This window comes from Aphelocoma coerulescens, chromosome 7 (genome assembly GCF_041296385.1).
Source record: "Aphelocoma coerulescens isolate FSJ_1873_10779 chromosome 7, UR_Acoe_1.0, whole genome shotgun sequence".
Classification (NCBI taxonomy): Eukaryota; Metazoa; Chordata; class Aves; order Passeriformes; family Corvidae; genus Aphelocoma; species Aphelocoma coerulescens.
In genome coordinates this window covers 28,840,340-28,866,517 of record NC_091021.1, presented here as the reverse complement: position 1 = coordinate 28,866,517, position 26,178 = coordinate 28,840,340, and the positions used below count along the sequence as shown (strand labels likewise).

General features: G+C 39.6%; 1 protein-coding gene across 1 annotated transcript in view; it reads right to left on the bottom strand.

The window, feature by feature from the left end:
* SLC49A4 (solute carrier family 49 member 4) overlaps positions 1 to 26,178 on the bottom strand; it is a 66,712-nt gene that overhangs the window by 37,259 nt on the left and 3,275 nt on the right. Inside the window, exon 2 of the mRNA XM_069021069.1 lies at positions 8,529 to 8,622. Within this exon, the coding sequence (XP_068877170.1) occupies positions 8,529 to 8,622 (94 nt within the window). The remainder of the gene's footprint in view (positions 1 to 8,528; positions 8,623 to 26,178) is intronic.

Here is a 26,178-nt window from a genome sequence, read left to right as displayed (position 1 = left end):
TTCTTTTTCTCCTTGTAAAAGTTGAAACTTTGCATGCATGGTCACAGCCACATCAGGTACTGGATAATGCTTTTTCTAGGTGAAAAATCCAGACATTTAGTGTTTCTACCACTGTGTGTCTAATGCCTGGACTTAGGAGAATTTTAAATGAAAGAAAATCTCATTAGTTTCTGTAGTCAGATGGGGAAAAAAAGGCAACAGTGGAGGGAAAAGTACTTACTCAAAAAAATTACTTTTAATACAATGGATTTAAAACCCACAACACTAAAATAAGTATCCAAAGTTCAGATCTAAGACATGTAAATTCAACTTTTTCTGGGAAGGCTAAGACTGGAGAAGTTGGATCAGTATTTTAACTGATTCACGGTATGGAAAAAGCATTTTCACCTTTTCTTTGGCAGACAACACAGTGAAGAGCAGGGCTGTCAACCCCAGGCTGTTGCTTTGACTCTCTGAACACAGTGACCCCACTCAAGTGGGAAATTCAATTCCTTTGCATCTTACGAGGGAGTGGAGCTCATTTCAAGAGCCCTGAGAAGATGTGATTCTGGTGCAGGTTTTTTTCATTAAACCTTTACCATGCTTTTCCCACTCACTGCCATGAGAATTGACTACTTAGTCACTATTCAAAGTTCTGTGCAAATACAACAAAAATAAACTGTAAATCTGTTTTGCCACTGTTGGGCAAAGTGTGAGGAGCAATGAAGTCACTGAGAGTGCTTATTCTGCAGGAAGACAGCACTGGAGTGTGCCACTTACTATGGAAAAGTTTAGTACATGAACTGCTGACCCTAACAACGCAAAAAGCAATTCTGGATAAAGAAGTTAATGTTTTATAGAAATGGATGGCTAATATTTCTTTCACATGCCTGTCAATTTAATTCACTGAAACAAGTGGATTGTTCAACTCCTGCTAATTTGTAAGACAAATACGTTTATGTAGTGATTAGCTCATTGTGGAAACTCCTGGAAGCAAATGAAAGAGACCCTTCCACGGGAGGAATTCAGAGAAATTTTGAAGTGCTGTTGAATTTAGTGTCACTACATGGCAACAAAGGAAGCAAATACCTCCTACTCTAGAATGCCTGCACTGACGTATGATGCACATTGCTTGCCCAGGAAAAGGCATATGAAAAGGCATGGAGTTACCCACATTATACATTAGGAGACTGATTATACCTCAGAGGGAACCAACACCAGTTTCATCAAGAATCACTTCTGATTTTTCACAATCAACCTACTAGAAGTGGATAGAGCTTTTTCTTTAAACTCACAAAAATAAATACAACAAAAGAACCTCCTAGTAAGTGGAACTTTTTCAGGCACTTTTAAGGCAAAGAGAATTAGGGAGGTCAAATTCATGTTTTACTGCAATTCATTGCTATAGAGTATGGGGAGAACCAATGCAAATGGTGTTTTGTTTATACCCCAAAGAGAGCACAATCACACTATGTCTGGAAAAAGACTGACAAGAAAAACACCTCTGGGTAAAGCAATGAATTCGTCTATTAAAAATAACATTCTGATAGATGAATTTCATGGAAATGTACTTTCAATATTTTCATTAAACGATACATTTATACCACAAAAGCTTTCTGCCTTCCAGATATTAATGCGTTGAGGTCATTAGCATTTTTTAGCTTGTTTTTGATGCATGTGGCCATTGATAAGTGGAATAATTTAAAGCTGGTTTTCCCCTCACCAGTAAGAAACTTTATTACAAGCAGAAAGTCTGAGTCACTGTGTGGTACATTATCTCCAGCAACAGAGTGAAAAAAAAAAGAGAAAAACTTTAAAAATGCACATTTAGCCATTTTCATCAGGAATTAGGCTCATGTTTCACTTCTGTATGAACCATGGCCTCAGCACAGTCAGTCAGACTATTATGGGAGCAGACTTGGAAGGGACCACAGCATCTACCAGGCATCCCAGCCTCATGTCTCTTCTCCCACACTTAAAACAGCAAATGCATTTACAATGGTCTGAAAGATAGTGAGTTTTGGGATTAAATTTAAAGGATTGGAAAACCAGTTACTCCCAAATTTATTCCTGAGAGCCTGCTGAGAGAGACAAGGATTTGCAAGGTGAGGAAGCAACAATCTCAGGCCAAGACCCTTGAGGTCTCCATCAGACATCCTGACAGAGGAAAGGGATGAGGTGGGTGTACAGTGAGATCCCCTGGCACTGTGGTGACAAACTCCCTTGCATCCTCACACCGGGTTACTGTGCAGCCATCACACCTGTCACACAACTGTGTGTGGGGGCACTCTTCCCTTTATCCAGGTTTCATGGATAAGGACAGATAAAGTCAAAGCTGATGGTTTTTTAATTAAAAGTTCTGTTTTCTTGTTTTTCTTTTAAAACTAACCCACTCCACAAACCAATTACTAAAAGAAGAAATATTTAAAGCAACACTAACAGTGGACATGCTCATCAAATATGAAAAGACACAAAGTAAGCAACATTGTAAACACGAAGTAGGCAATTACACTATGGGCTAATGAAGCAAAACATACAGAAAAAAATTATCAGGGACGTGCACCAGGGCTGGCTGCTATTGGGGCTGCTGTGGGAGAAAGCTGATTAAGATTACTTAGTACAAAAGAGGTCCTAAGTAGGATTTTTTTAGTAAAAGAGTAGGAGTGTACAGGAGATGCAGCAAATTAAGGAATGGGATAAACAAGACATATTTAAATATTCCTGAATAATTTTTCTTAAGCGAGTGAAAGAGCAAAAGAGTGTTTTGATTATAATGCAGCAACTTCAATATAAATTCAATTAATATGAATTCTTTAAGGACAGAAATTAGCCAACATAATATGAGTCACAAACTAAAGCAAAGAGCTCAGTATGATTAAAAAATTAAAAGCATTCTACAGTTAAGGATACCACCTGCCATTATATGAGATGAAGCTAAATATCCCACAGAGAATATAAATTCTCTTCCATTCCAGCATAGGCTTACACTGGCTGAGGCCTTGTAGAAGTGCTGCCCACTAAATACTGCCACAATACCAAGCCCTTTCTGAGTTTCTTTAATGTACTGGATTCAGTACTCCAAGAATTTACACAGGGTCTGTAAATTGCTAACTCAGCAGCCACGCTGGTCACTGGTGGATGACACCCACAGTGCAATGGCCAAAGTCCAGCACAGGAGCAAAAGGAACAGAGTGTTTATGACCAGAACTGTCAAGTCATCTCCTTTTTCCACTAAAGCTGCTCCAGCTGAAGAAGCCAACTTGGCTGCCTCCAGAGTGGTGGCACTGATCAGGGCTGCTGCTGCATTACAGGACACACAGCTTGAGCACTGGCAGGTGGGACCACTGGGCAGCCAGAGGGACACTAAATCATCCCCCACTACCATGAACAAATAAGCAAAGCTGGAAAAATGATCACCACGTAAGAACAACTCACAGGATCTTTCATGTAAAAGAAATGCTTTGGAGCAGAGGTTAAAAAATAAATACCCTGATGAAGCTGGTGGAGGTAATAAAAACAAGATAAACTGTTAAGTTACAGGAGCATAAAAAATACGTATTCCCCATGTGAACTTACTCAGGAATGACCTGTTTCCTTTTTTCCCCACTTTCCTCTTTTTCTGATCCCAAGAATTAACCCAGCTCAGCCTTTCCCCAGCACTGCAGCACAAACCAGCACCATCAGCACCAGGCAAGTGCTCAATCTTATGTTTTCCCCCTCGGCTTGCTGAGCTACAACACACAAACAAGTATGTTTATTCATCTTTCTACTCCCAGACCCCCGCTTTAGATTAAATCCCTTTTTCATTTCTCTTCCCCAATGAGGTAGGGAGCACAAAACACTCAGCACACTCTGTCTTTATTTCTTACAGGCTGATTTGTCTGCCATCCTCTCCTAACAGGCTCTTCTCATACCCTAGAACACTTTAATTCCTCTTCTCCACAGATGCTCCACTTTGGGTTGGTTGGGGGTTTTTGAGCACAGAAGTGTGTTCAGTGTTGCCAGGGAATATGGGAATCCTACTATGTCTTTCCTTTACTGAAATTACCTCTTCCGAGGTGCTCCTTTGCATTTTTCATGCATAAGAATGGTAGCTTATGGCAGCCTTAGGATCAGAGAAGACAAATAATGAGATGATCCTGTGTAATTCTTCAGGCTTTCAGGGATGAAAAAAGTAAAAATGTGGAATTGTTAAAGGGTAAGTCTAATAAGAGTAAAATACAAACTACGTTGCAACTCTGTAATAGAACCAAAATGTACCAAAAATGTGGTAATACAAATACAGGGCAGAAAAAAGAGTTCACAGCAATGTATCTTAAGAGTAAGAAAAAGATTCAAAATCCCAAGAACTGGTAATACTAACAAAAAGACCCATTTACAGAATCTACCAGCTATTGGTGTGTCTCCAATAAATGACTGTGTAAACAACCACTCTGTTTCCACTCTAATCCTCTGCGCTATTTTGTTGGATTCCCAACAAACATTTTAATGGCACTTACTGCCAAGGAGCATCCTCTCACTGCCATGATTCAAGGTCCTCAATAACTACTTCTCTGTTGTGAAATCTAATGTGAAGGACAAACCCTACCAGCCCACAGCATAACAGGTTCTAACAAATTGCTTAATTAATGTGTTCAATACAAATGACAAATTATGTTACATCCTTTACTTCCATGTCTTTAATTATCCTGTCTTTCAAAACATTTTAAGAAGTCTTACATCACACAATCAGTCTTAAAAGCCAAAGATTTACGGCTGTGGGCTGATTTCATGGTTTTATTTCCTTCTTTTTTATACATTTCAGCTCATACAGCTTTTTGCCTAGATTTAAGAACTAAGATGTATGTAAACCTATTCCTAAACACAGAATACAAGGTAAATATGAAGTGCTATGTGGAGGGAAAAAACCAACTCTGATTTAATCAATTAAAAAATGCATCCTGGTAATGTTAATGTTCAGGATAAAATAACCAAATCCTAAAAGACTTCAATGAAAATATTTACTCAGTGACAAGCAGGAGTCAGAAAGGAAAGGACTGGACAAAACGCAGGCAAAAAAGCATTAGTCATGTTCTTGTAACCTCCAGAGAAGGGAAGAAGATCCAGGAAAGGTACAATTTGATAACATCTTTTTTCTTTTATGTTCTATATAATGTATATTAACTGTGAACTAAAAAAATAGGTGTGGCAAATGAAGTTTTCACAATATTTAGAAAGGAATAATAGTTTGGGGGTTTATTTTTAGAAGTCAAATTTACTGTTACATATCTGGCACATTTGACAAACCCAGAAGCGCATGATACATAAGAAAAATTCTTTTTAACATCCTTGTCTGTATGATAGACTCAATAATCCCACAGGTTACTGGGCTGGGGAGGAAAACAGGTAAAAGCATATGTGCACATGAGATAGACTATTATTAGTCCATGTAAAGGATGGATCCTCCATCTGACATGCAAGTTCACAGTTGAACATTTTCCCCATGTATTACCACTTCAGCCTGCACTGAATCTATGCAGCTCTGGCATGGATTTCCAGTATAGTTTTACGTCACACACTGGCAGAGAAAAAAAATTCACCATAGAAAATTCACAGCTGCTTCAAGAGACACACTGAAATGTGCAACTTGAATTTTCCCTCATATGCAGAGGCATCAAATGTACTGAAAAGAGAGGTTAAGGTCTGTGTTTAAAACATGACTCAGAGGACTGGAGATGGCCTTAGTCTGATACTACACACTATAACCAAAAGAATAATTACAGACTGGAAAGGGGCTTAAGAATACACTTGGATATTACAGGTCTGCTTGAGATAAGGAGCATAAAGCAGCCAGGATTAAATGTCAGTCTTAACAGTGATTTCCTTACGTCTATGACTGCTCTGATAGGTGGTGGGCTTTAGCAGCTCTCCTTTATGTTAAATCACAAGAGCTTAGGGAGCAGAGACTGCTACAAAGTACAAAACCCCAAACCTGAACCTTACAAACCTCGTGAACACGCTTTTAATTTTATGTATATTAGCTCTGACAGAATTGTCCCATGGAAATCTTCAGCATATTCCCACAGATTACTCACAGACTGAAGGAACACACTACAAAACATGCAAAAGCATTTAAAGAAATTCCAGTTACACTGGCTTCTGAAATGCTTCCAATTAGCTTGTGTGTGATCTTGTCCCTCTGACAGACTCTGTAACATTCAAATTGTTCTATTAACGCATATACACACTCAGAGTAAGTGCATTATTTGGTACTCAGCCAGTTGTGGCTAATGCATTAAGCAGTAATGCTCATCTCAAAAATATTATTTTATCTGGTATCACGCTTCAAATAATGGATGAGAACTGGCCTTAAGCTTTAGCCCTCCAAACAATGCAAGTTACATGGTATGACATCACACAGTCTGTACAATTATTTACAAAGTCTCAAGAAACTTCACTGAAAACCATTCTTTTGCTTCACACCATTGGCCATATTTAATTCTTGGTAGATTTTTAATCAAACTGAGTAAAAGATCAAGCTACTTCCTCATGTAGAGCTACAGTTCTTGAAAATTTCTTTTTTGGGAGTAGGATAAGTAGGCAAATTTATCAGTTTCAGCTGGAGATGATACATATTTACACAGCATGAATATATGAAATTATTAATCTTTTCCATCAGGATTCTGTTCATACTCTTTTTTTCCCTATATAGTTTTCAATAAATTTTAACATCATGTTTTATGCATCTCACTCATCAGACTCTATAGAGTCCAAAGCCTTTCTTTTTCTAGTTGAAGAAGTTGTTCCTTGAATATTTTTTCTTAGTTATGTATTTCACTGTTCTCCTAGACCTCCTTGCTGCAGCTATGCTGGAAAACCTTGTTTAAAGGTGCTAAGAATTTGTGGAAACTCTCCTTTGCATTCCCCAAATGATACCCCACATCTAAATCTCACTTGGGAATTTTCATCTTCTCAGGTATTTACAGTCTTCATTCTTGTTTTGGTAAAGCCTAGGGCAGCACATGTCTTCTGGCACACACCATAAATGAAAAGCTACATAAAATACCACATTTCATTGCATTCAAGTACTCTGTCCCATTTAAAAGCTATTGATATTTAACCCAAGACTGATGAGAATGAACAAACAAAGTCGAGCACCCCTTGACATTTCAAGAAAATGTAGACCAAGGGTAAAATGAGGACAACTCTCCCTGGCCACCCAAACAGTACTTTTCCTCAAAAGGGTCACTGTGAAGGGTAGCACAATACAGCTCAGCCTGCCCTGCTAACAGAGTCCTTGAACACCCTGTGAAAATGGGCAACACTGGGCAACCAACATCAGGAGCACCTTGAGTGCTTTGTTATATGCTCACTAAACACCTAAGAAATTGCATCCCCCCTACCTGACACACTGCTCTTAGTTTACTTATGGGGGCTAGTTTTACAATTAATGTGTTTTTTACATACTCAGTTCTCTCTCTGAACCTCTTTCTTTGTTTTATCCATGGTACCCAGTCATCAGCTTTCAACTTCACACCAAACATTTTCTTTCTCAGCTTAAAAGGCTTCCAAGCTGATTTTCAGGTTAAGCAATACTAACAGAAAAAAATAAAAGAAAACAAAAAACTCAAACCCAAATAACTTGCCTAAGTAATACCAGGAGTGCCTGGTAGAATTCAAGCTGACTAGAATTCAAGGGGGAAAAAACCCAACCCACATAAACCATTTTATTTTTAAGATTTTTTTTAGTGTTTACATATTATGCAAGCATAATTAGCAAAGAACCAGTGCTACTGCTTTTTTAAAGTAGCAGGAAAGAGTAGTAATGCCTCCATACTCCCACCTCCTTCGCACTAAGAGGCGAAAGAAAGTTAAGTGAACAACGAGTGATCCATATTCCCTGGCTGTACAAAATAAGCACTACTCCTGTATTTACTGAGGATCCCCAGATTCAGGATATGTTGATGGAACAATTGAATTGTTTGGTTTGTGGGATTTTTAGGAAGGAGTCTGTTTCTATCACAAATTCTTAAGGTGCATGTGTACAGTAGACAATCATTTCACTGCAGAAGTACAAGGCTACTTTGGAACATGGACTGGAAGAGACTACATTAAAAAAGCCATTTTGCACAAATTCATCTGTCTCACGGCATGATGCCATACATTCGATATGAGAAAATGAACTAATTATTTAACATTTGCATACAAATTACTTATTTTTGGGGTTTGAGGCACGACTCTCTGTGTGATCTTGGGCCAGTTTCTGAATTTCTCTAAACCTCTGGTTCCTTATTTGCAAAGCAGATTAATATTAGTTATGCAAGATGGGGTGAGGCTTAATTAACTCAAGCTTATAAAGGGCTTTCTGATCTTCAGATACTATGGAGAAGAAGGACTAGAAAAACCCATTTAAGACGTGAAGAAGCATGTAAACCCATGGCCACACAACAAACATTTGGCATATCAACTTCATACAGAAAATCTGCACTAACATTTCTTTGTAGTAGCAGCAAAAATTACATTAGCAGAAAGAATAAAATATGTATATTAAAAATAATTAATTCACTTACTTCTTCCTAATTTCTAGGTCTGAAACTGGAACACATCTCAGGCCAGCTCCCAAGACCATGAGGGATGATGTTAGTAACACTGTTACCCTCAGACCTAAGATGAAAACACAACAGTATTTTACAAGTTGTCAGTAATGTTGCAAAAGAAACATTGCTTAAATACATATATATATATTTACATGCAGTCTCAACAGAAATAACACATATTTCTTTCAAACCATAAGCACTTTGGTGCTGATATGAATTCTAGACGCATTATGAAATCCTGAGATATTTTCTACACTTACACTCCAGAATCACAAAGGCTTACTCCTGGCATAGTAATGCACAGGAGTGTATCCAAAATCTTTACAGACGTTCTTGAAAGTGAAAAGTGGCAATAAAAGTATCATCGTAATGTACACTATTCCCTTTAGAATTAGAGGCATCGGGGAACATGCTCTACTGCGTCATCTGAAATCTAGGCAGACACAAAGAAAAATCTGGACTTGTTCATTCTTCTCCAACCACTTAATGAGCACAGACACAGCACTGTTATTGTTTTCTTTCATAATGCAGACACACATTTCATCCCAAAGAAACAACCATTTATTCAGGGGGAAAAAAGTGCGAGTATTTTTTTGCAGGCCTTGCAATTAGGGCAGATTTTTGCTGCTCTCAGCTCAAATTGTCAGAGGTTGTAAATATCACACATTAGAAAAAAGCCACAATTGACTGATTCTTTGAATATGTTTTTTCCTCATGTGATTTTCAACCGAGAAGCACTTAGATTAGAAACAACCTTATCTTAGTGCTGCAATTCCTTTTGCCAGCAGTTGTTTGCTGCTGCTAAGGTGTTTCCATCAGCAGCAAACAGTGACAGCTGAGGGGCTTAAGCTCCAGAATCTTGCAAAACACCAACATCATAAATATGCACAATTAAAAACCACAGAGAGAATCTGAATCTGTGAAGCTGTAAATTTTGAAATAATTTCACAGCAACAAATAGAAAATAAAGGGCTTCCATGTTCTTAGTAGAATATAATAAAAATGATTAATGATGACAAACATGGAGTATCTCTAACATTTAGATAAAACTAGTAATTATCCAAAATACAGATAGTGAAAGAACCTGTCCTATGATAAGTCACCTATCAAACAAAATACCTTGATTCTTTCTTTCTAAAACTGCCCATTTTCAGAGGAGTGCTCCCTCTGTGACTCCTGTAAACAGTACAATTCAACTAATAGTTGCATTAAATATTTTGTCTCCATGTATTTTACTAAAATGTAATTTTACTGATGAGACATCATTTTGCTCATATTGTGACTCTTAGTGAGTCACAATAGCTCTTAGTGAACTTAGCTCTTAGTGAACCTCACTCACGGGTATGCAACTCCTGGTGCTGGACACTGCACAAACCAAACCTAAGACAAGTTTCTCTCTCAATCAGCGTAGCCCAAGACAACCCAAACAAAATTAAGTTAGTAAGTTAAGTTACAGGTTTTCTGAACTGGAAGTCTGACTTCCTTAGGTAAGGCTCAGTCATTGACAGAAGGAATGCCAGGTGCAGTGATGTGACTCTGAAGGACACCTCATATCCCTAACGCCCAGAAGTATCATCAGCCAAAAATATTTCTTTCCTGGGAAGATTTCCCAATGCCTCCCCTGACTTAGTTGCTTCACTCTGTGGTCAACTAGCAAACGCTGCTGTTAAACTGGTTTTTCTAGTGTGTTCAGAGAGCCCTAAATAAATGCCCACTTAATATGGCTGTTCAAAACCTTCAGGTTCTTATGTTTACTGGGCCACCTGAGTCTTCATGCCACACTTAACTCCACATTACCATATTATCTATGCTGCAGGGGCAATTACTTGTATCGGGATTGCATACATGATGCTTTTGCCTTTTTTTCTTGGAAATGAATCTTTGTTAGCACTCCTTTTGTGTATAATGAAAATCTGTATGCAGTAAGGACTGGAATTTTATTGATGGAAGATTGAAATACAAATCTTTGATCTGAAAAACCTGAAGTTTTCCATTAGGAAATGCTATCGCAATGTTTCAGGAAAGCTCTAGTAATGTACACACCACCTTACTTTCCATGCAAACTAGGATCTTTTTGAACTACATTTCACAAAACACGGTGTGTTGCCTTTCTAGAGACACAAGGACAGCACAGAAAGTGCTGCCCATGGGGCGCCCCTTAAGGTACAAGCCAGGGGCGAGCCCAGCACACAGCAGTAAATGAGAAACAGAAATTTAAGTTTAAATCACCACAAGAAACAAAATGATTGTTTCCATATAAAAACCTTCTATTTGATTTCTATTTTTTTTTTTTAATCCCTAAAGCAAAAAAAGTGAGAAAGTTCTAAATTAAATCTGCACAAAAATTTCCTTAAAAAAAACCCCAACATTTAATTTGGTGAAAAATTAATTAGATGCTGAAGTTTGCCTCCAGCCCTAAATCTAAGCTTATCTTTAATGTCAACCTCACATGGCAGGTAGTTTTAAAGTAAAATTATCTGTTAAAGCCTCAAAATCATGTATGCCTGATCTCTCCATTCTTTGAAGTCCTAATCTTGAATATTACTTACTGTAAGGTGCCCCTTTTAAATGTTTTGATTGCACAGATTATTCTTTGTCCTTTTTTTCTGTTTCCACCTTAACATGTAAGCATACCCCTGAAAATTCCTTTGGTTAATGCTGCATGTTGAAAATGATGACACCAAGATGAACAAACAACTGCCAGACAAGCAGCATATTAGACATTTTCTTTGCTAATTACACAATATAGTTTTACCCTCTAAGCACCTCTGCCTGTTGTTTTGCTTTACATTTTACCTCTTTTTCATCTTTGTTAGAAACCAGTCTTTTTATTTATTTCAGTATTTTTGTTTTGAACACTGCAGTTGTCCTGACACTGAATTTGACATCTTGTATTACTCTAAAAGGTGCACCCCAGAGTGCTTAAGATAGCAGCCATGCATCATGGGGACTATAAACCAAAGTAACCAACCAAGCTTGAAAAACAGTCTGTGAACCCTGCAGAAAATTATGTCTCTATTTTAAAATATCTAAGTAATTCACTCAACCAAGAGATTTTGTGTAGATGTAATTAACTTCATTAATTCTACCCTGTAAATGCAAGCAGTAATTGGAGGGAGGGAGGAAGGAGGGTACAGCTTCTTAAAATCCATCATTCAGTTTCTATCCCTTTCTATCTGTGGTTTCTGACACATGCCTGGAAGGGGAAGAAATTCCTTTAAACGAGATTTTCTGCCAATGGGTGAAGTTTTGTGTCCTTTAACACCTTGTCTCCTTAGCTGCTCATTCCCATCCTGTTCTTGCAGGAGGTTTCTGGGCCCCAGAGGTGGCAGTGACTCTTGAGCAAACTGCAGCCTCATTCAGAACAGCCAAACCTCACTGACAGCAACAGAAAAGTCCAAGCAAGCAGTAGAAATTGAGTCAGTAATAAAAAAGACATATTAATTATCATTTATGAGTGTAACAGTCAATATTGTTCAACTGTTTAACCCTCCTGTGGCTCGTAACACCATCTGCTTTATGACTTCAGCAGTCAATGCTGCATTTGCAATTCTTTTTAAAACAACTGTCTTCAAACTCCAACTACTAACAGAGATTTAACAAACGCTCAAGCCCCAATCCCCCACCACCCACAGCCCAACACAGAGCGCAAGCAGAACCCCACCATGCTGGCATGTGGGGGGAGCGGCTGCCAGTGGCACCCAGCTGCTCTTCAGCTCCCTCACAGCAACATCAAGCAAGAGCATCCACTACATTGGTGCTGATCCCCCACAACTCCTCCAGCATGCCTTACTTTCAAGATGCTTTTCAAAGTTTATGAAAAGAAAATGCATTCCCCCACCCCCCCCCACATTACTGACTTTAACCCAATGAGTGAATTACTATGCTCAGTTTAATAAGAAACTTAACAAAAGATGTTGTATGGCTACAGCGAAGTCCTCATTCCAACAATTTATACATTACAGCTTGTCATTCACAAGGAGAATGTGATTGACTCGTTCCTGTGCATCGCCCACCTGAGCCCAGCACAGCAGCTCCCTCGGTTCCCCACTACTGCTAGAGAGCCCCTTCTAGCTCAGAGCATCATACATGGCAGACATTGTTTGAGTTTGGTTTCCTCCCTACAATGAAGCATTCATCCTAGGGGAAATCCCAGTCAGATGGGCAGAACAGACAAGTTTTCACCTTTCTCCTTTTTTTTAATGGAAGTTTGGCCAGAGGAAAGGCTGCTGGATTCAGCCCTTCTCTGGGCACGGCAGCAGTGACTTCCCTCACACAGATCACACCCCCTGCTCTTAGATGCAGTAACATTTGAGGGGTTTTCCAACTTCCCCTGTAGATACTAAAAGCAGTTCTCCCAAATACCAAGTACAACAAGGCTCTGAGTAGAAACAAGTGACATCAGCCTGCTGCATTTTTTCACAGTTTTTAAAGACCAGGCTGAAAAGGCGAATGGTCCCTTCTGACATTAAACTGAAAGCATTTGCTTAACTTCCCTATCATTTTGACTAAAACATATCTAGCTAAGAGAAAATAAAATGTAAAATTCTGTCTTGGTACACACACACCAGGAAATTAAAAACTCACCAATTGCAACAGCTGCTCCAACAATTCACTGTTAAATTGTGTTTTTCCTCCCAATTTAAAGCAAATTCAAAGACATTCTTGTTTTGCCTTTCTTGACAAAACAAACCCCTGTTCCTGCATGCTTCCTTCTATGAAATTTAACCTAAAAAAAGAACTTTTACATTTGGGTTCAGTAAGCAAAGTATTGAGCTCCAAGTCTTCCACAATTTTTCTTTGGACTTTTTTTATGTCTTGTTTAAATGCCCTCCTTATTGCTCAAACATTCTTTTTTAAATGGGTTTCTTTGCTGGTTGCTAATTCTCTGATTCATATGATGGGTCTGCTTTTGTCCCTCTTAATACATGCCTATACATTTAGCTATAATTAAAAAAAGGCTTAATTAAACAGCTCCCTTTATCAGGGAATCCTGAAAGCATTGCATACACTCACCATCCTCCAGAAATCTTTGGATTTTGAATGTAATTCTAGCAAAATTATACTAATAGCTGCAACATTTACTCTCATAACATCAATTATCTTTGCCATTATTGAAATACCAAAAAAAATTGGCTTTCTACTAAACACGGCGAATAAAACTTGCATTGTGCCTGCTCTTTGCCAAATTGACTATAGTCATTAAGGAGGATAAGTGGCAATCCTCTTTCAGAAGAGGCGTCCTTGCATCAAGCAATACAATTTTCAAAAGAAAAGAACCTTTTCACTGATGTAAAAATACTTCATAGCTGAGATGTGGTCCCAATCTTTCTGCTAACATATGGAACAAACTTGAAAAGTCAGTATATTGGGCCTGCCTCAAATTCCACAAAGGCACTTGATTGCAGAGTGGCATAAATAGTGTTTGGAAACTCAATGGAAAATAAATACATTCTCAAGAAGAGCATCAATAAAAACTGGGAACCAAATACCAACACTGCATGCAAGAGAGAACAACTACCAGGTCATACGTAGCTAATCCAAAATTACAGATTCACAGATAATTCTGAGGTGGAAGGGACCCACAAGGATTGAGTCCAACTCTTAAGTGAATGGCCCATACAGTGATTGAACCCACCACCATGGCCCATACAGGGACTGAACTCACAACCATGGTGTTATCAGCACCATCAGCACCATGCTCTAATCCTGGTTTGGTGGCCAATATATCATTGGTGCTATTAATTGCTGCTTCTATCGTTGGGTGCTATTAAGCACAACCTGGACCTCCCTTTCTCTCTGGCTACTTGATGCCAATGCTTCTGTTATTGCCCCATTCCAAACCTCTGTTTTTAAAACAAGTTGAAGCCAAGTGCGTCCATTCATTCCCCTGGCTTTATGTGGCACTGCCAAGACAGCATCCAAATTTCAACTGGAAAGATTTAGGACCTGAGTATTTTTTTTTCCTGACTGAAAATGAAGCCAACTCAATTTAACATTCTGCAAGACAGGTGACAGCATCCTTCTGGCATCAAAATGAAAGAACCATGCTCTATCACACAGAACCTGTCTGAAATAAATTAAACCCAGAGCTACATTTTAACCCTCAGTCTTGTCTAGGGCACAAGGAGGTATTTTCCTGTACTAATCCATAACACATACCAGTTCCACCTTTCAGTGGAGAGTTGCAGGGCTGATTCCACCAGACATTGCTCCAATTTCTGTCTGGCATAAACAGTTGGCAGATTGAGATGCCCAGATGAAACATACTAGAAACTTCCTGAAATGTAGATGTAGGAGGTAATGATCTTCAGAGGGGCAATTTCTCTTTATAGTATCTTGCAGCTGTTGCAACAGAATCTGTCAGCAATTGCTGCCCAGTTAACAGCAAGGCTATCAGCAGGACTTTGACATTTCTATAGAAATTGATTTACTTGCAAACTTTAAATTTGAGGAAACTAACTCTGTACACAAACACAACAAGTTGAAGTAAAACAGTTCCTGTGATTTGGATAAACTTTCTCATCAGGGTCAGAAATTCAGTAGAGCCAATATCCCAGAAGTGTCATCACCACTGATGGGGGGAACCCACAGGGAAGTCCCTGCCAAATCAGGAAGACAGACAGGTGCCAACAAACAGATCTGACCCAAAGATAAAGTCATATCTGCTGCTTGTGGGACAGACACAGTGAGGCAGTGTGCAAACTGAAAGCATGAGGGCCAATACACACCCTTTCTTTTTTCCAGTGTTCCTCTCAGATGAAGAACATGCATTCTCTGCACAAACATAGTCATAGGCATCCTTGTAAGGAGAGTATCCCTCTCAAATTCTGAGGCTAGTTAAGAATCTTGTAAAAAACCTCAATATAGCTCAGAGACTCAAAGCACAAAATTTATCCAGTCAAGTGTTTCACAGAGAAGACACTCATCTTGAGGGAAATGACTGAATACATATAAAACAGATACGGAAGCTGACAGAATATAATTCTGAGAAACAAAACTAAATAGAATGCAATTGAGAGTTATTATGACAATCACACAAACACTCCACAATTCCTGAACTGCTGCATCTTTCTTTATGTGCACCCCAACTGCAAGGAAACCAAGACACTTAAGTACACACTCTAATTGCACTGCTCACTTCTGGTTTGTATTGTAAATACTGTTCCTGTTTTTAAGTTATTTTTATTCTTTTCCACACACATCCCTCCCCAACATTCATTAAAGCATATTAAAGTCCTTATTTTTCTGTTTACTCTAGATACAAGAACTTGACTGCACCTGTTAGAAAGAACAACAAGCTCAAACAACCACATCAAGAGGCTGGAGGGTGCTTTCATCTCATTTGCATGGATGAAGCCAAGCCCATGTGAACAATGGACTTACTCTGTTTTAACATTATCCCAGCGTAGTAGGCAAGCACATAATCAATCTCTAAAAATAAGTCAAGGAAAGTATCACTTAATTCTCCTGCTCTCTACTCCTCTACACTTAGTTATCACAGACTTAATGACTCAAGTTCTTTACAGAGTTGGCTGCACAACCACAGATTTAACCATGGTTGGCGACACACTACACCTGTAAATACAAAGCAAGTATTTGAGAGTTTGTGCAGCAATTTAAAAGTCTGGTACTGTAAATAAAATAGTCCTGTTTTTAAGAACTGAACAGGCCTTATCTAAGCTTTCGGATATATAAAAAGGTAGTTCACAAGTAATGAAGCTTTCTTCCATGTGGCACTGAAGGATTTTGAAGCATCCTCACAGTTTAACATCAACAATGGGAAAAAATGGAAAAACATGTAAATTAGAAATCTGCACTGCAAGTTTATACAAGTGTTGCAAATTCTCCTCAGCAATCCAGAGACTGACATTTTGCCTGAACAGATAAACAAAGTGCTGAGCTGAATGGTATTTGCCTGAAGATCAAAATGATGATTTTAGAATCAGTTATAGACCCTTTACTAGAGTATCTCCTATTCTTTAATAACATGTTTCTTGACTTCAAAGGAGACCAATTATTTTAGCCAATTATTGTTATTATACATTTTACTGGAGAAAGCATCCATTTTATCTGCAACTATTCCAAGTGCAATGAACTTCTCCAAATGGTTGCAGAGCATCTCTGAGAGAAGAGAGCACTAGCCTGGGGCAGCAGGAGCTGCCTTATGAAATTGGGCAGGCCATTTCTCTTCTGCTTCCCCTTTCTCTCTTCCCCCTGCCCTCTGCCTTGTTTATTCAGGCTATGAACACAGGGAAACAGGAGCCAATCTCACCGTTAGTATTAGAAAGTCTGTTAAATCAGGTTTTCTCTTCATGTGAGGTGAGTGCAGTGCTGGGACACAACAAAAAAGAGCTATTTGAGTGCTTACTAAATCTGTGACATTAACAACACTTGTATGAGTTGTTCTTTCTTCTCTTACCACAGGTAGCTGCTTTCTACTCTCAACATCAATATCTAATAAAACATGAAGATTCACGTGAATCATTCAATCCATCTTTGCCATTTGATAAAATTAAATCTACATAGTGGGACGTCCTAATGTGTATATACAGAGAGATGTACAGCAATCACCAAAATATCCAATAATGCAGTCGGGGGCTAAAGCTCTTCATTAATTCTGAAGCTAATGTAGAGATGCCATTAACGAGGTGACAGAAAGCACAAGACAAGAAGCTTTCACTCTAGCTCTCCCTGTTGTATTCCTGAATGAACACTAACAACTTAAGCCCTTACAGCACCACACAAGGGGAGGGAAGCACTTTCTTTTCTCTTTCCACTCCTTTCAAGGACTCCCAATTGCACAGCAGGCTCAATTACCACACCACTAACTACAGAGCCTTACCTGTGGCCATAGAGAGCAAAAACAATCTCTATTACACACATCCACCAGGGAAGATGTTCTGTTGTTATCTTAGTGGTACTTGCTCGCACCACTCAACGGAGCTTACTTTTTAAGAAGTACAGCAGCATTTTGCTTTGCCTCAACAGAGTATCAAGAAGCAACCATGCAGCAAGGATTGGCAGCTCCATTAAATACTGCCTAGTGCATCCGCTAAGCAGGACACTAAGTGCAAGATTTCTCCTTTTTATTATCCCTGCTGCAAGTGGGGGAAATAAAGAGCTGGAAGAGCTTCCCTGATGTAATATCCACGCAGGTCTTGTGACTTATATGAAAGGTCACTGGAGTGAGCTTTCAAATTTTCTTTGTGTGAACAGATTCAGTGTTACTTTAGCATTAAAATGCATCAGGCACTATTTAGGGTACATAGTTCATTCCAAAAGACATCTTTTGCAGCACTATAATGAGTCCTAAACCCATCATATTTTTTAAGGTTCCTGATAAATTCTTTAGGTTCATGTGATTAATTAAAACTATAACACCACCACCTTTCTCAAGTATTCAAAAGGAATGGCTCTCATCAAAAAATGAAGAAGAAAAACAAAAATGTTCCTAACTGCGGTTACACTTGACGTCCTGTATTCCAGAAAAAGACCAGCATTCTTTGCAAAAAGGAGAAGACCTCTCACTTTCAGAACACTCTGGCTGAGTCACATTTCTCCAGCTCTGAAAACAGGAAAAATCTAAAATATCCTCTCTACTAAAAATCTGCATGAGAAAGCTTAATTTACAGCTTTTGAGGAAGTTGGAGCATTGATCACAAGCTCCTACAGCACAATTAACAGCAACAGCACAGCTACAGAGCCACAATAGCACATGCATGTGAGAAGCACCAAAAAACCGAAATTACGGCAGGAAGTGATGGAATAGCTCTGAATGACACCATTAGGAGAAAGGCAGGGCAAGCCACCATTTCCCTGGCCCTGGGAATATACAATAATATAGGTATAACTAAAAAACTTCTTAAAGAAATTTGTATCAGGTCCTTGGTCTGCTCAGTTAAGGCTATACCATGCTGCCACTGGGAGAAATCAAATACTCTCCAAGAAAATTTGTAAAATAATGAAACAACTGCCAAAACATCATATTTCTTCAATTTGCTTCTGCTCTTCTCAGCACTGACCATGGTTTTGGGGGTTTGGGTGTCTTTAAATAAGTATTTTATATAAACCAAATATTTTTATTTGACAATGTCAGACTACAAATTTTCACAACAGGGAAGATTATTTCAGGACCTGTGTTATGCACTGTTTCATCAGTCTGAAAAGGCAGGCAAATATCCCTGTTTTACATGGCTCCTTTCCCACAAGCAAAGCATTTCTTACCAGAACAAAAAATGCACAGGTGAAAAAATCAGCAATGCAGAAAATATCCAAACTTCATTAACAAGTAATGAACCTCATTTTGTGTTTGCTTCAGACTTGTCTTTCGCACCTAAAACATAATACGAAACTAACTCCTAAAAACAACATCTGTGGAAAATAATGAATAAAAATTGTTTAGTTTATGCAGTTGTGTAATGCTTTTACTGGAACTCAGAAATCAGTAAAGCAGGGTTAGTTCAGCATTACCAAATGAAAATGGTCTTTCTTTGTTCACACTTAGCTTTTTCTGAGAGAAAAAATAAGTATCATGTTAATTCTTTGAAGAAAAAACTCAGTTTTCTTTAAAGGAAATAGATTCAGCTTTTGCAGAACAACAGCTGATCTACTCTTCTTTCTCTTTAATAGAATTCTAAACTAATAGCTTGGAATTATAAATACAGTATAAACATACAGCTAGCAAAATGAATGCAATACAACTTTCCTATGTACTTTACTACTTCCATAATAAAAATCTATGAGAAAGCCCAGGGGACTTTGATAGGAGCGAAATTATTGTTGTCATTCACATTATGAAAGTTAGCACCAGCCACCTTTATGTAGCATGGCTGCCACACTATTAAAAACTCCCAGAAAAAGTAGACTGGCAAAATGTCAATGTTTTTAAAATGCAGCAAGGCAATGGAAAACAAAACAGTATTTTAGCACTTTTTGTCCCATTCCACAAGGCTTTCCAGAAGGGCAGAGATACCAGCCAGAGGGGCCCCAACCTCTTCTGCATCCCACTGGTGCCTCCATCACGAGGCCAGACATCCATCACCCCAAAGCCACACAAGAAGGAACAGCCACCCTCCCGTGCGTCAGCAGCGCCCGGAGAGCCCTTCAGGGAGCAGGCAGCTGTGGCCCGGGACACCTCCCGAGAGGCAGGGATGAAGGAAGGGTCAATTCATCCTCTGGCTGACAAGAGACAGTGCCAGGCAGAATTCAGAGTGTGAAGAGGCCAAACACTGGGACCTTGTTGGAGATAAGAGAGGCAAAAAGACCAATTGTGTCCCAAAAGATTCCCAACTCCTGGTTTTAAAAGCGCCTCTCAAGGCAGTTCACAAAAGCCACGCTGCCGACCTACAGTGCAGTGCAGGGATCTGCCCCCTCCCCATTAGCTGCTGGCTACCTCAGTCTCATTTCCTACTGCCTCTGCAGTGTCCATCTCCCTGTGCCTCCTGCTCAACTCGTTCCTCCACCTTGCCCATTCCATGCACTTCTTGCTCTCTGGCTCCAGATCTTATTTCTGCATCTGTGCCTCCCATACCTCACCCACTACCTTGCTCCATACTCTCCCCTTCTCATCTATCCATGGGCTTTTCTCACTCCTTTGAGCCCTTTGAGCTTCTTGCATTCAACCTCTCCTACTCCTCAACAACCAAGAGGAGTGGAGAACAGAGGAAAATAGGAGGACAAGATGGGCATACCACAACACAGGTGAGGTAGGAAGTAGAGAAGAAGCAGTCATTAGAAAGAACTTGGGTCAAGAGAAGGTTATGAGGAGCAGTAAAAATACATGAGCATACAACACGGGAGATAGATATCAGTGCACAGCTGCCCTGGCATTATACCCTTTGTAGTCAACTTCTAAAAGCTACTGTTATTAACAGATATTAACAAAATATCTTCCTATCTGTCTTGATCCAGTTCAGGGATGCTTCAGTGCTTTAATTCTGCTTGTGTTAGCAGCTGCATAAAAAAAGCAAGGGATTATATTTTACACTGGTAAATGATTTCCCTATTCATCAATTTCCCAACATCATGGTGTATCAATTTACATACAGAATCACTAAGTTGTTAGGGTTGGAAGGGGCCTCTGGAGATCCTTTAGTCCAACCCCTCTGCCAAGGCTGAGGGTCACCTGGAGCAGGCTACACAGGATTGCATCCAGATGGATACTGAGTGTCTCCAGTGAGGAGACATGACTCCATGACACTCCTGGGCAGCCTGTTCCAATGCTCTGCCACCCACAACATAAAAGTTCTTCCTCATGTTGAGGTGGAACTTCCTGTGGTTTAGTTTATGGCCATCACCCCATGCTCACTGTGCTTGTACGTGCAGTGCACCAAAGCCTCAGAAGAGTGCTATCCCCAGATAACATGGCCATTACTATTGCCACATGAGCTACATGCAAATGTAATTATTTTACTTCCCATCATGGAAAAGTTCTTTTAAATCAGGCATGCAGCTTCCTGATATGCTTCAGCACGTAGTGTTTAAACAGCTGCCCCAGCAACCCTGCAAAGACCTGTGTGAAGAGTGCAAAGGGCACAGCAGTTGCATAAAGGAGAGCAGCATAAAGAGAATGTATGGAAACACAGCAGCAATCAGAGCTGGGGTGGAATCCCACCCAACAGAAAGACCTAGCTCCAGTACAGGACATCTATCTACAGCCATGATTGATGCTTTCCAACTCAACCTGGCCCAGCAGGAGGTATGAGGATTGCTACTAAGAATCAAGATAACATTGCTATGAATCATAGCAGCATCAAGTTAATACAACTCATCAGCTCGTAATTAAAGCCCTCTGTGTTGCAAATGACTGTGTATCATGCGGTCTTTTGCAGCATGCCAGACCCCAAGGAGGGTGGGCCAATCAATTCTCTAATGAGCCTCACTTCTTGGACATTCATGTAGCCACAGTACATAAAATAAAGCAACAAAAGTCCAGTTTGGTTCAGTCTTCCTTTTTCTTTTCTTCTGATGATATAGAGGAAAAGTATGTCTATACAAATAGGCACACCAGCACTCATCAAAATAAATTTTGTAAAACCAAGCTGATCAAATATCTGCTCTAGTGGGATTTACCTATATTCAGCTCTCTAATTGCTTCTTTCATCTCTCCACATGAAAAGCAACACTTCATCTCATTTCTTCCAAGATTTGTTAGCTCAGGAAAATTAATCACTTTCACAGAATTTGATAGGTGTGGATCAGTATCACTTACAAGATAATGAAATATGCATCATTAATAGCATGCAGTAGATGTCTACAGGATGAGAGACAGACTGGAGTAAAGCAGGTAATTTTCTTTCAAACTTCTTTTGTATTTGGTTCAAGTACATCAACCACTTGCATTTTCACCAAATACGTGCATCTTTCACTTCTCATGAGTCAATGCATTCTCCCCCCCATTCCTTTCTTAGCTGAACCACTAAGTTCACATTTAACTTTCATTAAATCCAAAAGAGCTTCTTTCTGCTCTTGTTGGAGTTAAAACCTTTGCCATTTTTAAGAGGCTTAAAGGTCATAATGGCCTGAAAAACTTTTAAGATCACCAAAGGACTTTGCCCGCTATGGCAAACTGTATAAAGAAGCAACTGCTCATCTGTGACCACGCCATTGTGCCCCTCCCCCTTGAATATGCCTCCATGAATTCCTGGAAATTTGGACAGTAAGTTACGCCACCTGATGGGAACTTGAGATAAGATAAAGGTGGTACCATTTTCCGATTATCTCAGACTAGGAAGAGATAAACAAGCTGGGGGAGCACTGGTAATGAACACAAAGAATCCACAGGAAAAGCCTACTCAGCAACTGGGCTGAAAATCAGCTATGACTGCGTCCAGTAGGTGGAGGCCATAGCCCACCCATTTAAGATGGAAAGCCCACCAACTCAAAAGAAGAGAAAGACCAAGCATGGGACTAATTAGCATTGGAAGAGAGGGAATCATTCAACCAATAAAATAAAAAAAAACAACTGCGTAGCCAAATTATTCCTCTGTTTGCTAAAATGTATAAATGGTGAAACCCACCAGTGAGAAAACCAGAAGAGGATCAACCAGATGCTGTCTGGATCCCTGGTTGGCGATACCTTTCTACTCTATCTCTCTGTCACTCCCTATCTCTCTCTACCTCACATTTATTATTAAATAAAATCCATACTATGGACTTGGACATATGGTCTTGTTTGCACCTTAATTTGGGCAGAAGCATCTCTCTAATAATCGTAACAACCAGATCCTAACACCATAAATACCAAGCACAATCAGCTGTTTATGATGAAACTACTCTCTCATCTCTGCATCACACTTCCCTTTCTTACTTGCTCCCTTGCCATCCTACTCACATTTTTGTATCTCTAAGTTTTCCCATGGGTATTTCTTGTAGGCTGTACTAACCTACCAAAGTCACAATGCCTGAAAACTTCTTCTGCTGTTGAAGCGCGTAAATCCTTTTGGCTTTATATCACTAAGTTATATTAAAGTCTTACAGGCTTACGCCAAGTCTTACCGATGTTTTTAGCTTAGACTCAAGCTTGAACTTAGCACATGAATTATCAAATTGGTAATTTCGAAATATTGAGCACTCATCTTGCAGTCACGAATCTGAGAAAAGTCTGTTTCTGAGATCATGACCAAAAAGATATGAAAATGCACTTCCTTGCCAAAGGTGAAAATTCTCAGACTTTCAAGCTTCACAAGTCACCTATTTCATCCTTCTGCTAAGCACCTGTGACATGACAGAACTATGAATACTTCCATCAAAAACTCCCATTTTCTTGTGAGTGCCACCATGAAAGTATTTCACATAACCCATCTATATCAACAGTGGAACCCATCAGCAGCTACACTTGCGGCAATTCTTCTACGTTATTAGTAACACACTCCAATTTATATTTACATTGTCCAAGAGCCTGAATGACAGAGAAGGACTCTGAAATGCCAAGCACGACAGAAACACTTAAGAAAATCTTTCCCACCTGCTGGATTCACCTGGCCATTCATGTTTTCACTGACTTCTGGAACAACAACCTGCTTCCTCTCTGTACCCGCTTTTACATCTCTCAAAATAAACCCAAAGGCATTTAACAAACACTTCCTAGACTAAAATCTCAGGGGAAAACAAGTTCACTTGGAGTCACCTCCCTTCTGTCCCAGTGACCCTAGATGTGAGGCAGAGGTATCCAAAGATCCCCTGAAAGCAAAACCAGCACTCACATACTTTCAGCACCAAGTGACAATCCAGGAACTCCAAAGATGAAAGCTGCCATGCACAATTCTGTTTATCTATCATGTGTAGTTTATTTTATATGGAGAACAGTTATTAAGACATTTTTATATTAGTAAGGTCCGATTTAGTACTTGTACTCAATATTCATGACAGTTTTGTCAGACTGCATTAAAGGATTTAATCTCAAAATTCCCAGGTGGAAGAGAAAGAACTATCAAACATCTCAGAGAAGGAAACCAAGATGCATGATTTAGGAGACAGCAATAAAATAAAAAGGTTGATATTCAGGAAACGAATAACTACTCATAAAAATAAAAACTTTCATGATGTCAACAGACAAGCCAATCTTGATTAAAACCAGAATCTGATTATTGAAGTTTTCTCTCTCCTTCATAATGCAATCGCTAGAATAACATTGCTGTGTAAATTTAATTTCAGCAAAATAAAGTTACTAAGATTGTCCATGCAACCCACGTAAGCATAAAGAATTTTATAAAAAAGGACCAAGAAATAGATTACATTCCACTTTTACAAGTAATGTCTCATCTTCAAACTCAATATAAACTGTGTTCACTGTATTCCAAAAATTAATGAAAAATATCACTATACTATTCCATTTGTTTAATGTAAACTATCATAAAATATTTCATTCTTCATTGCCTCTTGTTGCTTATATGGGAACATAATGAAGATTGACATATATTGCTTCTAGGTCTCACCTTATAACTAGGAGCTTAATAAAACCCCCTTGGTGAACCAGATCCAGGGAAGTATGTAAGCTTTTGATTTCAAGTGAGATATATAAACATCCTAACAGTCCTGTGTGCTTGTATTTACAGTTCTCAGGAAATGAAACACTCAAGGCACAAAATGTACACAAACACTCAAGCATCATGTGACAAACTGTAGCTAATTTTAATCATGTAAACAACAAGGGTCCATTCAATAGCACACTGAAGTAATTTCCCATTTAATTTCAGTCTTATTAAATCTCTAAAGATAATTAGAATTTAAACAAGGACTTTCTCATCCTATTGCTAAAGAAAATGCACCAAATAAGACACATGTAGCTCATGGCACCCTCCATCTTTTCATCTTTCTTCACTAAGAAACCAACCAAGACAACACCTATAATCCTACGCATAGAAAAAAAGTTTTCAAACCCACCCAAGATGGCACATACTCAAATATGACATAAGCAAATATAATTCCTGACTTTCAACATGCACCCATCTCAGAATCGGACTAAGAAACATGACAGATGCCACTGCTGTCCTTATATGGCACCCAGTCAAGGAGGATGGAAACCCTGAGTGTGCTCAAGGGCTGGCACAAGTCTCCACTCAGCCACAGAAAGTTGGGAGGCAGGAACAAGTGTTGCAGTGGTTGAGAACACCGCAGGAGTGAGTGACCAAGGAGCCACAAAGCCCCAAGACAGTTGATGTTGGTTGGTGGGCCAGCACTGATGTCTAAAGACACCTTGGTGGTCACGGCGAGCTCCCACAGTCCCTTGCTCTATTATGCAGATTGTCCACTTTTGGTTGGCCTGTTGGCCTACCACCCCTTTTACTCCCTATAAGTTCATATTCTATAAAGTTCTCCCTTGCTCAGCACCCCATTGGTTCTTGGTTCCCTGGTCCCTCCCCTCACCTTCCCCATTGGTTACTGTTATGTCACCCCATGTTCTCTCCACCCCTCAGCCCTCAGTTGATTGGTCTCAATGCTCTGCCCGCCCCTGTTCCGCCCCCCTATAAAATCCTGGACCCCTCAGCGCTCTGGGTCCTTTGCCCCTGAATCCCTCCTTGGAGTAAACCCCTTGGAACTCCACACAAAGGATCCCTCCCACCGCTGTCTCCAGCGAGAAGAGCTATCCTGCGTTTGTGTGAGTGTGTGTGGCTGCGCACTGTCACCTGCGCTGCGAGTCTGGGTGCGTTCCTGTGTGCGTGTGTGGCACCCCCACAGCCGATCCTGTGCTGGGACACTTTTGGGAAGGACGCGGCATCCGTTCCACCAACCGCATCTCACCGTGTCAAACAGGAACAGAGCTCATTCCCCAGAGAACTTTCAGCTGTGATATGTGAGCCTCACTATCCATCTGAAAATGAATGTATTTTTGGGAAGGACCAGAGCTCAGCAAAAATACAAGGTAGCTTTCAATTTAAACAGCTTACAGAGATACGGGCTAAATCCAGCCTTCCTCCAGTGCCTCAAAGACCCTTTAACATAGCGTTGAACACTCTCCAAAAAATGTCATTTCCAAGTCTGTTCAGATCTTCAAGTAAGATTTTTTTTTTTTGTGAAGCCTTGTGAAGACCATCACAACTTGCCTGATGAAAAATCATCCTCAATTTCATAAAAAACATCCCTATAGATCCATAGGAACATGGGCTTAAGTCGACCAAGA